The sequence below is a fragment of the Myotis brandtii genome, unplaced genomic scaffold (genome assembly GCF_000412655.1).
Source record: "Myotis brandtii unplaced genomic scaffold, ASM41265v1 scaffold915, whole genome shotgun sequence".
In the NCBI taxonomy this organism is placed as follows: domain Eukaryota; kingdom Metazoa; phylum Chordata; class Mammalia; order Chiroptera; family Vespertilionidae; genus Myotis; species Myotis brandtii.
This window is the reverse complement of record NW_005371769.1, coordinates 633,125-644,885: the sequence shown is the minus strand read 5'-3', so window position 1 is coordinate 644,885 and position 11,761 is coordinate 633,125. Positions and strand designations below refer to the sequence as shown.

Here is an 11,761-nt window from a genome sequence, read left to right as displayed (position 1 = left end):
ACATCTCGGCTCGAGAAACCGGCGCCGCCGCCCCTCCCGGGAGCCCACGGAGCGGACCCGGGAGCCCGGGTGGGAAGCCCTTCCCCAGGATCGTTTGGTTACCAAAGGGGCCCCGAACCCCCGTGCGCAGGTTTCCACCGGTGCACAAGCAAGAGCATGGCCGCCATCCCCTCCAGCGGCTCCCTCGTGGCCACCCACGACTACTACCGGCGTAAGTCAGCCCCTCGCCCACTGCCCCCAGGTCTGACTGCCCCCCCGCCCAGCTCTAGTCCTTTGAGAAGCCCAGGCTGCGTAGGGAGTGGCTGCAGGCTGAAGCTGACCTCCTCTCCTCTCCAGGCCGCCTGGGTTCCACTTCCAGTAACAGCTCCTGTGGAAGTGCCGAGTACCCTGGGGAAGCCATCCCCCACCCCCCGGGTGAGTGCAGCAGGCCCACTTCCTTTCTGTGGCGGGAACCATCTGGAGGGGGTGCCAGGAGTGGGCAGCAGCACTGTGACCCCACTGTATTTCTCTCAGGTCTCCCCAAAGCCGACCCGGGTCACTGGTGGGCAAGCTTCTTTTTTGGGAAGTCCACTCTCCCATTCATGGCCACAGTGTTGGAGTCCCCAGAGCAGTGAGTGCACCTTCTTGGGGCCAGCGGGGGAGGTGTGGCAGCTGGGAGCAACCTCTGACCACACGCTCTCCCCCAGCTCGGAATCGCCCCAGGCCTCCAGCAGCATGATCACCTGTGACCTGGCTCGGGAAGCCACAAGGAAGCAGCCTGGCGGCCAGCCTGGCAAAGTCAACGCTGGGCCCCCATCCTGAGTGGCCACCACCAGCCACCAGACTTCCAGAGGCGCTAGGCTCTTTGAGCCCCTCCCCCCTCCTCCATCCCCTTCCCTCGCACCCCACCTGGCCGAGACTAGCCGGCTGCAGCAAGCAGAAGCAGTTGGGTTCTTTTATATCAAAACAGCAACACACCAAAAAGGAAGTTGAGAGAGCCTCACTCTTTACTACCCAAGCCACACGCAAGCCTGCCTAACACCCCATAGCCATGTGCCTTGCACCAAGTGGAAAATAAATGAGAAGCAGCCAGCATCCCTGATGGTGTTCCTGAGCTGTGTGTCCCAGGCAGTGGGAGAAGTCACTCAACCTCCTCACTTCCTGGTGGAGGTGGGGAGCTGGCCCTGCCCCCGGGGACTCCTTGCTGGGGGGGGCTACCTCAGGCCTGGCTGATCCCCCACCCCTAGTGAGCTGCTGTGATGCGTGTGGAGCCTTGGACCTGAGAGAGGTGGGCACCTGGGAGAGTGGGTGGTCCGTGATCTGTGTAACCCTGAGGTCATGTCTACTAGGTCACTCAGCCCCTGCCCCTTGGCCTCTGGGAGGCTATGGGTTTGGGAGCTGTCGGCTAGAGGGACCTGGTGCCCCTTGAAGGACATGAGGCCCCTCAATACCAGGGAGGGAGGGGTAGGGACAGGCAAAGGTTGTCCCTACCAACTGGTATGGAACAAGCACTGAGCCACACTGTCTGCCAGGTGACTTCCCATAAGTGTGCCACCGCTAGCCCCTGTAGGACACTGAGCAGGGCCCTCCCAGCCCAGGAGGGGTCGGGCCATGGCCCCAGGCACTTACAGCTGAGGGTGGAGGAGGGGGGTGCTCCAGAGGCGGGTGTTCTCACCACAGGCAGCCCAGCTTTGGGCGAAGTCCAGCTCAGGGAGCTGGGAAGGGTGGTTGTGCAATCTATCTGCCTGCCTGGTGTCCACAGGTCTCCAGTGGCCAACAGAATGACCCCCATCTGTTGGCCAGGAGAGGGCAGCTTAGTGGGTGGGGGCGTGGTGTGAGGTGGGACTCAGCTGGCTGCTGAGGGAGCCCTCCTCTCCTGCCCCCCCTCTCCCACCCTGTGCTATAGATAGCTGCAACTGGGGGGGCTTGGGGCCCCAAGGGCAGCACCTCTGTCCTGCCTGCCCTATGTGTCCAGGTAGGGTGGGGGCTTACCCAGGCTCTCCTGTGATCCCAAAGCTGGATGGGCAAGTGCCCCACCCCATCTTTCTGGCCATAGTGTCCAGACCAGGCCCCAGAGCCTTCGGAGGCAGCTCCTGATAATGGTGGCAGGGAGACTGGGGCAGCCACCTGGTCCTGGGATGGTAGGTGGCAGCCCAACCACCAGCAGAGCCTGTTTGAGTGCTGGGGTGTCTTCCCAGCCTCGAGTTGGGGCAGGCAGGGGCCAGATGGCAAAAGGAGGGCACAGCCAGGACCCAGGTTCCCACCATGTCCTGGCCTGAAGGGCCAAGCACTGGTCCTGACGGCGGGTGGACTGGGCCGGTGCCAGGCACAGCTCCGCTCCCCACTCCTGCACCGCTCCACGTCGAGGCAGGTGGGAGGGCCTGGCATGTTTCTGGTGCTGGTGTCTCAGAAGAGGCAGTCTCAGTTCCGGGCCGCAGAGAGCATCTCTGCCCAGGGCAGGGCGCCCTGGTGGCTGGCGCAGCTTCCTGCCCCGAGTATACAGTCTGGATCTAGGCGCTGTCGTGCCTTTTGCCACCTCCAGGCAGTGGGTGGGGAGGACCGCACGCAGCACTCAGATTGGGTTCTCGTAGCTGGTGAAGCTGCAGAGCTTCTCACGCAGGGCTCGGAAGCAGGGCCTCTGCTCAGGGCTCCGGTGCCAGCATGCGAGCATCAGCCTGTGGGCACTGGGCGGGCACTCGGGGGGGCAGGGCATGCGGTAGCCAGAGTCCACTCTCATGAAGGCCTCGTGGTTGGACATGCCTGTGGAAGGGGGACAGGGCGGCTGGGAGACCAGTGCCCACCGGCTACTGTGCCTCCTCAGACGCCTTGGGCCACGCTCACCCACGGCACCCCCACACCCATTTCCTAGGCCCTCGCTCTGGACAGCACCCAGGGGCTCAGAATGGTGTCCAGGTAACAGGTCCAAAGTGACGGCCGCTTCCCACACTGCTTGGGCCCAGTACCTGGATAAGGCGTCTGGCCCCTGCTGAAAATCTCATGGAGGAGAACCCCGAAGGACCAGACGTCGGATTTGATGGAGTAGTGCCCTCGGGAGAGCGCCTCTGGGGCGGTCCACTTGTAGGGGATGTTGCGGTCGTGGGAAAGGTAGATGTCCTCCTACAATGACAGACACGCTGGGGGAGGCAGGGGCTGCCTGCACCTCCAGAGCAGGGACAGGCATGGGAGCCGGTGCCTGGTGATCAGGGCTGTGGCTGCCTGCCTGTAGTGTGAGCAGTTGGGACACAGGCCATCACAGCCACCACTAGAGGGGGATGCGGCCCACCTTGGAGACAGGCTGACCCAGGGCTTGTGGGCAGAGAAGACAGACGGGTGGCAGAGCCCAGACATGGGGCCGCGTGACCCAGCAGCACAGTGGCCACTGTGGCGGAGCCTGCAGATGTGCTCAAGTTCACGAGTTCAGAGATGCCAAGAAAGGCTGACTGGCCACCACTGGACAAACAGAAAGGCTGGCAGTCGCAGTCAGCCTGCCTTCTCAAGTGACCTGTCCCATGCTGGCCACCGAGTGGGGGAGGGAAACGCCTCAATGAGGAAGGGACCACAGAAACAGCAGCTCCTGAGCGGCCCACGCAAGGAGCAAAGGCATGAACTGGCACTTGCAGGTGTGCAGGAAACAGGTGTGGCTGTCGACCGAGGGACCACGAGGCCCACTGCATGATTCTGACCCTTGTGTCTTCCAGTCTCCACAATAAAACTTTCTCTGGGGGTTGGGAGGTGTTTACCCTGAGCTCACGCACCACACGCATCCTCTGCTGCCTGAACCACAGAAGCTAAGGCAGCATCACGAATGAAGAAATGAGCAAGTGAAGGCTGGGTCCCTGCTTCTCCCACTCAGCAGAGACTGGCTCCTGTAGTTCCTGGACTGGCCAAGTGCCTCACCCCCCTGCCCCCGCCCAGCTCTGAAAGGCCCTGTGAGCAGCTTCCTGTGTCCCCCCTCCCAGAGCCGCAGCCCTCAGCTCCTGTCCCCTCAGGGACCCCATGGGCATCCCCAGCTCTGAGCACAGAGGATGCCCCGCTATGCCCCAGGCCCTCCTGGGCCCCACCTTGATGAGCCTGGCCAGCCCGAAATCCCCCACTTTGCAAATGTTGTTCTCTCCCACGAGGATGTTCCTGGCAGCCAGGTCCCGGTGGATGTAATTCTGCGACTCCAGGTAGCACATGCCCTCGGCCACCTGGGAGGCAATGTCCACCAGCTCCAAGACAGGCAGGGCTTTCTCATCAGACTCTGCAGAGGCAAAGGGGCCGGTCAGCGGCGTCCTCTCTGCCGGCTCTGCTGCAGTGGAGGAGCTGGGCAGAGCGTGGGGGCTGATTTAAAATTGGGACAGCGGCCCCCATGCAGCCCTTCCAGAAGGCAGTTCCGTTTTGGCCCTAAAGATGTTCATACACATCTATACTTCGCTTCTGGGAATCTGAAGCAGGGTGATGGGAACTCCGGCTGTAAGTACACAGGCACCCATCAGATGGAAAACAGAAAGGTCCCACAGGCCACTGGCCAAGGGAGGCAGCACACCTGTGTGGGAGTACGTCAACCATCAACAGTGTCTTTTCTGAAGAACCGTCAGTGACATGGGACAGTGCCTGCAACGCGCCGCTTCTGTGAGCAACTCGACAGTCAGACTTTTGGTCAGGAAGACTAGATCCCAGGTGCACACATCACATACTGGCCGTCATCCTACATTTCTTCCCGTTTCAACATCTCTGACACTGGGCCACACCTGCCCCCTGTGGCCCTCCGCTCAGCCGCAGCCACCGTCCGGCTGGGTGGTACATGAGACCCTGGGGCTTGTCAGAGGATAAGACGCCGGTGGCCATGGCCGCAGGAGTGAGAGGGCCTTTCCTGTTGTATTTGTCCTTATCTCTATTCCTCAAACTTCACAATAAACAGACAGCACATTTATCACACACGTCACACACGTTCCTTACCCAGGAAAGGCCTGGCAATGCGTCAGGAGACCCCGGCGTCCTGTGCATGGTGTGGGCAGTCAGGGTTTTCTTCCTTCAGCGTCCTTCCTGACCCCTCCCCCAGCGAGCATGCGTCACTCTGGTCCCTGAAAGCAGCCCCAGGCCACCCCGCCACTTACCCCGCAGGAGCTCCAGCAGGCTCCCCTTCGCCATGAGCTCTGTGATGATGTACACGGGGTCCCCCACGGACGCTACCGCATACAGCGCCAGGATGTGCTTGTGCCGAAGCTTCTTCATGGCCTGGATCTCCGACTGGAACGTGTGCTGGTGCAGGAGGTCGTCTGCAAGATGGGCAGGTCGGTGGGTGCAGGCCCAGCACCCACCCTCAGTAACTGTGGGTGCTCTCCCGGGCCCAACTCCCAAGGCCAGAGTGCGGGGCAGATGCACTGGTCCCATGGCAGCCCCGCACTCCACAGGGGTCTCCATGAGGGTCCGCCACACCCACTCCACTCTGACCACACCCAGGCACCCTCATACCACTTTGGCCCACCCCTGCCCCAGCCACATGAGGAGCTGAAACATGCCCCTGTGTTCCCGTGGGCCCTGGGCCGCAGGTTCTTGCCCCTGGTGCCCACCAGGGAGATTGCAGGTGGGCCTGTCAGGTTACTAGCAACCGTGGTTTGGTGGCTTTCCATTAACGATAAGAATTTAACAGCCACCCTGGCCAGTGTGGCTCAGTGGTTGGTCATCCTCCCATGCACAGAAAGGTTGGCGGTTCAATTCCCGGTCAGGGCACATGCCCTGTTGTGGGCTCCATCCCTGGTAGGGGGTGTGCAGGAGGCAGCCAATCAATGTTTCTCTCTCCCTCTCCCTTCCTGTCTCTAAAAATCAATTAAAATCTTTTTAGAAAAGAAATAGCAATGTAATTAAAATGGAATATAAAAAAATTGATTGTGCCTTTTATAATAAATGCATTTAGGTAAGAACAGTTGCAACTGAGAGGAAATGTCACCTCCATGTGGCTGTAGGTGCCACAGTGGCACAGGCAGGGCAGTGCATGGCTCACGGGATGTGAGGCCCGGGCTTGCCTCAGCCCCCCCACCCAGTGAGTGAGGCCAGAAGTCCCTGTTGGTGGGCCTGGAGGAGGGTGGTCAGGCAGAGTCCCCTGGCCTGGGGCCACTCACCTCGGGCAATCACCTTAATGGCCACGCGGACCTGGCCTTTCCAGAGCCCCTCGAAGACCTCCCCGAAGTAGCCGGCCCCCAGCTTCCTGCAGAGCGTGAACTCCTCCCGGGGCCGCTCCCAGTCGGCACAGAGGGGCAGGGGCTCCCGCTCGTGCTGCAGGGACAGGCAGGGACACAGCAGGGGGTGCCACCCCATCGCCCAGCCCTTCCAGAAGTCCCTCTGACCCCAATAGCAGGAGCCCTGGTCAAGGGTCCCAGCGTCCAGGGCATGCTGTGCTCTCCAGGGGCTGCCCCTTGCTGTGTCCGGTAAACACCCACCCTCACTGCCTGCCCTGGGCCTGTGACATTGGCCCACTTGCCACTCAGCTAGCAGCTGGGCACATGGCCTTGTCTCAGAGACAAAGGACACAGCAGGGACATCCCTGACCTCTTATGGTCCAAAGGTGAGGGTGACCGGCAAAAGGGGACCATCCTCTGCCCCACCTGCAACTCCAGCTCTGTAGGACCTCAGCCAGAGTCCCCTGGAGTCCCATGCATGACCCTGAGGATCCGTGTCATTGAGGAGAAAGGGCTGCGGTGGGCAGATCCGGGGCGGGGGGCGGAAGGGGCACAGGGCCTACCTTCCAGCAGGGCACAGTCAGCCGCAGGCCTTTGGACAGGCTGTGTGCCTGGTGGTGGCCCACGAGCTGGGCCAGGCTGGGGAAGGACACAGCTTCGCTGAGGTGCAGCCGGCCAGCACACCTCCAGATCCTGTAGTGCCGCACGGCCTGCCTGTCCCGCACTGGAGCACAGGGCCATGGGCAAAGGAGGGCACATGAGCCGGTGTGAGCACCACTGTCTCAAGAGGAGTGCAGCCCAGGAGGGCACCACACCCAGCCTCCTGCCCTGTGTCCTCCCAACAGTGGAAGGAGAAAACCCAGGCAGGGACCACAGGACAGCCGCCCCGCAGGGCCTGAGGTCCCGGGACAGGCCTCGACGTCCTGGACGTCACAGCCAGCGGAGGGGGAAAGGGTCTGGGGGAAGGAGGCACCAAGCCCGGTGCCCTTGCAGAACGGGAGAGGGGCTGTTGTACCTGAGAGGACATAGTCGGCGCCCGGCTTCTCGCTGACCCTGATCAGGAAGGCCCCTGGCTCCGCGCCGTCTGCCTGCAGTCGGTGCAAGGCTTCCAAGCGGGAGATGCAGCCGAAGAACCACCTGCAGGGGGGGCAGGAGGCCCGGAGCCCACACTGACTCCACGCTGATCCCTGCCCTCCCACCCTGAGTCCCAGCCCTGTCACCGGGACCCCCAGCTGCTAGCTGATACTGTCTCCACCCTGAGGCTCCTTCTTTGCCCATCATAGACCCCAAATGTCCCAAGTGGCTGGTTCTAGAAAGTCCCTAGTGACCCGGAGGCTGCAGAACAGGCATCTCCCACCACTCTGGCCTGGGCTGTCCCCTGTGTGTGGTCAGATTCACCCTGTCCCAGGGATGTGCCATCCATCCCAGGGGACCACATGGTTCTGTGATTCTGTGACCACCTTCCGCAACCTGGGCCACAGTCAGGCTGTGTTCCAGCACCAGGGACCTGAGCAGCTGGCTGTGCACACCTGACTGGTCACACACCCGCATTTGCACACTCACCCACACACTCGCCCCATGCCTACACGCCAGCAGCCAGCACCAGGGCATGGCGAGCCCTGGACTCTGGGCTGCAGGGTGGGGCCCGCCATCTCCCAGGTGACCTCTGCTGCCAGCTGCTCTGTCCTTGGCACCCCAACTCCCTCAGCACCATTGGAACTCGGGCCCCTGCACGGAAGACCACTGCCCAGCACAGCCCAGCAGCACACCTCAGAGGACTCCCTGCACACCCTGCACCACGCTGCCTCCTCCCTGCCTCTCCAGCTGGTCCTACCCCACATCACACCCCCTGAGAGACCCTGCCTTCTGAAGCCGACCTGCTTCCGGCTGAGCTTGCTCATTGCCAGTCTCCCCTCGGTAGGTGGTCATCCCTACACGTGTTCACTGTGCTGCCCACACACAGCGCGAGCTCAAACAAGGTGGGTGCACAGGCAGGCTACTGGGTCTGTCCTGCTGGACACCCCCCTCCCAGAGCTCCGGGGAACCAGCTCAAGTCTCGTGGATGCGCCCATCGAAGGCTGCCCCTGTGGTTCGAGCATCCTGGGCAGCCTCTCAGGGCGGCTGCCCACTCCCGGAGCCACCTTGCCATGACGAGGCAGCCGTGAGGTGCGAGGAGCAGGTGCCCGCAGCCCACACCGAGCAGGCATGTCGCAATGACCTTCCTCCCTCCCTAACTAGGTCACACATCTGGTTTCAGTTGGTTGGAAGGTGAGCAGAACTTGGCTCCCCAAAAGGTCCAGCCCTGCCTTGGGTTCACTGCGGGCCAGCCACCCGGGAGCCCCCTGCGGCCTCTTCTGTCCTCTCTGGGTCCTGGCACCACGAAGTGATCATGTGGGAGCCCGGGGGAGGGGCCACAGGCCTCGGCTTCCCCCCAGATGCCAGTCGGCAATGCTGTACAGCCATGGATGGTGGGGTCCAGCCCCGACTTGGGGGCCCAAGGATGCAAAGCCACAAGTCCTCACCCTCCTTGGCCAGCCCTGCACCCCTGCCCCTCCCCGAGCCCAGCCACAGGGCGCCGAGCTCTATTCCCTGGAGGCCCTGCCCTGCTCTGAGCTCTAGATGGACTGCAGGGCCCAGGGACGAGGGGTGGGGGTGGGGGAGCAGCTTGGTGGCCCGCAAGGACCACAGGGCACTCACGGCTCGGACTCCACAGTCTCCCTCTCGGCCAGGTAGTTGTGGGGCACGTAGCCTTCAGCCAGGGCCCCGCCCTCTGCGTCCAGCAGTGTGGCCCACCACCACTCCTCCTCCTTCCGGGCCACGTGGAAGAGGTCGCCTGCCCGGAAGCTTAGCTCCTCGTTTGTCCGGGCCTTGAAGTCCCAGAGGCCCACATACTGGGGGCCCAGGTGGGCCCGGCCCCGGGACACCATAGTGTCTAACGTGGCAGGACCCAGCCACCTGGCCTCTCCCTGCCTGTCACTCGGCTGCTCTGAACACCGTGGCTGGGAGGTGTGGAAGGGCAGGGCCAATTCTGACAGGCCACCCCCCCACCCACCCAGCCAATGAGCTGCCCACTTCCCTAAGCACCTGGGCTCCACCCTAGAGGGCCTGGCAGCCCCACCTGTTCTACCTCCCGGGCCAGGTCAGTCTGGGCACTGCTCTTGCCCACCCTCTGTGGGAAATGTGCCCACCAAGCGACCACGTGGCTGGGCCTGAGCCCCAAGAGAGGGAGGGCAGAGTGACCAGCCAGGGCCCCCTGGGTCCGCCTTAGTGGAACCTGGACCATGGGGAGTTTTGGAGCTGGGTCAGGGACGGAGACCATGGACAAGGCACTCCCTTCCCTGACCTCAGGGCCGCCGGGAGGAGCTGGTGTGGCTGCCACAGGCAGTCCAGAGTGACGTGGGTCCGGGGTCAGCCTGCTGGCCTGGGGCCTGAGTGACTTCCTGTCTGAGGAGGTGCCAGGATTTGCTGCTACATCAGGAGGCTGTGAGGACAAATGAGCGAGAGTCCTGCTTGTTGAAACTCTCCCTTCATCAAGGAGGAGTAATGGCCCTGCTCACCATCTCGAGGGAAGAACAGGAGGCGTGCTGTCTAACAAGGTCATCCACGTGCTGTGCTGGGCAGCCCCGCTCAGCGCTGACCAAGCTGCGTGGGAAAGTGGCCGCGGGCACCCTGGAGGGGGCAGGGCTTAGAGGGAGCAGGACACAGGGTGGTGGGCAGCTTAGCGCCTGTTGGGCCCAGGGGGTTCCAAGCCCTCCTCAACTGCTCACCAATACACTCCAGTCCAAGGGGCCTCGAGTTCCTGGTGCGGACGAGCCTGGGGCTCTGCCTGAGTCACACCAGGAAGCTCCAGTTTCGAGGCTATGTCCCAGCCCCGCCCAGAGGCTCCGGAGCACAAACCTGTCCAGCACGTGGCTGGTGAGACACCCAAGGTGAGCCCCACACACACCTGCCTCTCTGGCCTGTGACCACGCCTCGCTCATTCCTTCCCTCTGAGGCTGCCTGCCCAGCCCGCCCACACACCCCAGTGCCAGGCAGAGAGGGTGAGCCCTTCCTGGTGGCCGGAGCCCCTGCCCAGAGGAGTCCCTTGCTCCCCCCGAACCGGAGGAGCTCAGCTCCAGCCCTCACCTTCTGGGGCCCAGCCCCTCTGCCCAGCCCAGGATGGAAGGGCCAGCAGCTGCTGCCCAAACCCTCCTGCCCCCACACCCACCAGGGCTGGGGCGGCCTAACCGGGGGTCTGAGGCTCTGGGGACTCCTGCCCTCCCACTCAACCCTGATCCAAAGCCAGATGCACCTGAGCCTGATGTGTCTGGTTCCTACCTCATCCCTGTGCTGCCCCCGCCGCTCACCCTCAACCATGGAGTCCCTTCCCCAACCCAGCCCCAGCAGCCTCTGCTCTCTGCGCAGCCCTGGGGGGTTGCTTATCTGCACCCGAGGGGCTTGCCTGCCTCTGTCCCTTCTGTCCCACAAGCCTCTGGGGTATAGCTGCCAGTGTGGGGCTCCCAGGAGGGTGGGGGTTGGGGACCCTGAAGGCAGACCCCACCCACCCGCTCCTCCTGCTCCTCCGTTTGTTCATCCATTCGCTCCAGAGCTGGGCAGGTGAGGCACCTCCTCACTCAGTGATGTCAGCTGGTGGCTTGGAATCAGCGCTGGCAGCTGCCTCGCTCTGGAGACGCTGCTCCCCTTCCCCGGAGAGCTGCCCGCAGCTGCCCGCCTCCCACAGCTGCCTCCACGTGGCCTGACTGCACAACCAGGTCGCGCTGGACTCTACGCCACAGAGGCAGACGAGTCATCCGCCCCCCAGACGGCCACCCAGCCATCTGCCTGACCTTCCCATGGTAAGACCAGCCCCAGCCGCCCTCAACCCCAGCCCAGGGAGATGGAAAGGGCTGTTCTCGCAGCTCCTGCAGGGGGTCAGGGGGTCGTCTGCCTCTGGCTGCCCAGGATGGGGGCTGGGACACAGGGGCCAGCTCTCCCTCCATCATGACACACCAGCCCTGCTCTGGCTGGGGCTGAGGCCTGTGATGACGCACGTCTGTGCCGCTGACTTAGTGCACGCATGTTTATTGAGGGCTGCCTCCTGCACACACAGGGGCTGCACACAGGCAGAGGCGTGCGTGTGCTGGCGGTGCTGCATCCCACGTGCCCGGGAGCCACGCACCAGCCCCTTCAACAAGGCCCTGGCGGAACTCTGGGGAAAATTGGGAAGCCCCACCTGCTGCTCTTGACCCTGGGAGGGGGTCCCAGGCGGGAGGGACCTCAGCCGGCACAGAGCTTCTCCCACAGTCACCCTGAGGGGGAGTAAACCCAGCTCGACAGGCCTTCTCTCGGGGTCCTGCCCATGCCAGGGACGTGGCCACGCCGGGCAGAGGACGCCAGCCCCTCTGCTCTCCAAGTGCATGTCTTTGTATGTTGGCCTGTGTGTGCACACCTGTGTGTGTCAGCACTGAGGCCCACGGCCAGGGGCTCTGAGGCTGTAGGTCCGGCACCCTGTATGAGTTGAGGCAAACATTGTCCTGAAGAGAGGCCCAGGGAGCAGCCCAGCCCCGGCAGCGCCCAGGTCACGTGAGGGTGGGGTGGAGGCGCCGGTGGATGGTGCCCAGCGTCGCCTGCAGCATGGCGAA

The 11,761-nt window shown here is 63.2% G+C and overlaps 3 protein-coding genes across 4 annotated transcripts in view; 2 read left to right on the top strand and 1 right to left on the bottom strand.

The window, feature by feature from the left end:
* Nucleotides 1-6: 6 nt before the first annotated feature.
* PPDPF (pancreatic progenitor cell differentiation and proliferation factor) lies at nt 7-1,074 on the top strand. Its single transcript, XM_005885553.2, has 4 exons — nt 7-211; nt 337-414; nt 514-610; nt 687-1,074. The coding sequence occupies exons 1-4, from the start codon at nt 157-159 to the stop codon at nt 799-801; spliced, it is 345 nt and encodes a 114-aa protein (XP_005885615.1). The 5' UTR covers nt 7-156; the 3' UTR covers nt 802-1,074.
* The window catches only part of LOC102244712 (protein-tyrosine kinase 6), a 17,648-nt gene continuing 6,876 nt past the window's right edge, over nt 990-11,761 (bottom strand). The window contains exons 1-8 of one of the 2 annotated variants that reach the window (XM_005885550.2): nt 8,838-9,101; nt 7,156-7,277; nt 6,704-6,864; nt 6,084-6,237; nt 5,079-5,240; nt 4,041-4,222; nt 2,943-3,096; nt 990-2,739 (exon numbers count right to left, since the gene is read on the bottom strand). In XM_005885550.2, the coding sequence (XP_005885612.1) occupies nt 2,552-2,739; nt 2,943-3,096; nt 4,041-4,222; nt 5,079-5,240; nt 6,084-6,237; nt 6,704-6,864; nt 7,156-7,277; nt 8,838-9,067 (1,353 nt within the window). In that variant the 5' untranslated portion in view covers nt 9,068-9,101 and the 3' untranslated portion in view covers nt 990-2,551. Of the gene's footprint in view, nt 2,740-2,942; nt 3,097-4,040; nt 4,223-5,078; nt 5,241-6,083; nt 6,238-6,703; nt 6,865-7,155; nt 7,278-8,837; nt 9,102-11,761 lie in introns of those variants that run through there. The other variant, XM_005885549.2, reaches the window with a different exon arrangement.
* LOC102245217 (chromosome unknown open reading frame, human C20orf195) overlaps nt 10,737-11,761 on the top strand; it is a 17,233-nt gene continuing 16,208 nt past the window's right edge. Inside the window, exon 1 of the mRNA XM_005885551.2 lies at nt 10,737-10,975. Within this exon, the coding sequence (XP_005885613.1) occupies nt 10,973-10,975 (3 nt within the window). The 5' untranslated portion in view covers nt 10,737-10,972. The remainder of the gene's footprint in view (nt 10,976-11,761) is intronic.

Coding starts and splice junctions, on each gene's coding strand:
- PPDPF (XM_005885553.2), top strand. CDS start 157: ATGGCCGCCATCCCCTCCAGCGGCTCCCTCGTGGCCACCCACGACTAC. Junction 212..336: donor CACCCACGACTACTACCGGC/GTAAGTCAGCCC, acceptor TCTCCTCTCCAG/GCCGCCTGGGTTCCACTTCC. Junction 611..686: donor GTGTTGGAGTCCCCAGAGCA/GTGAGTGCACCT, acceptor GCTCTCCCCCAG/CTCGGAATCGCCCCAGGCCT.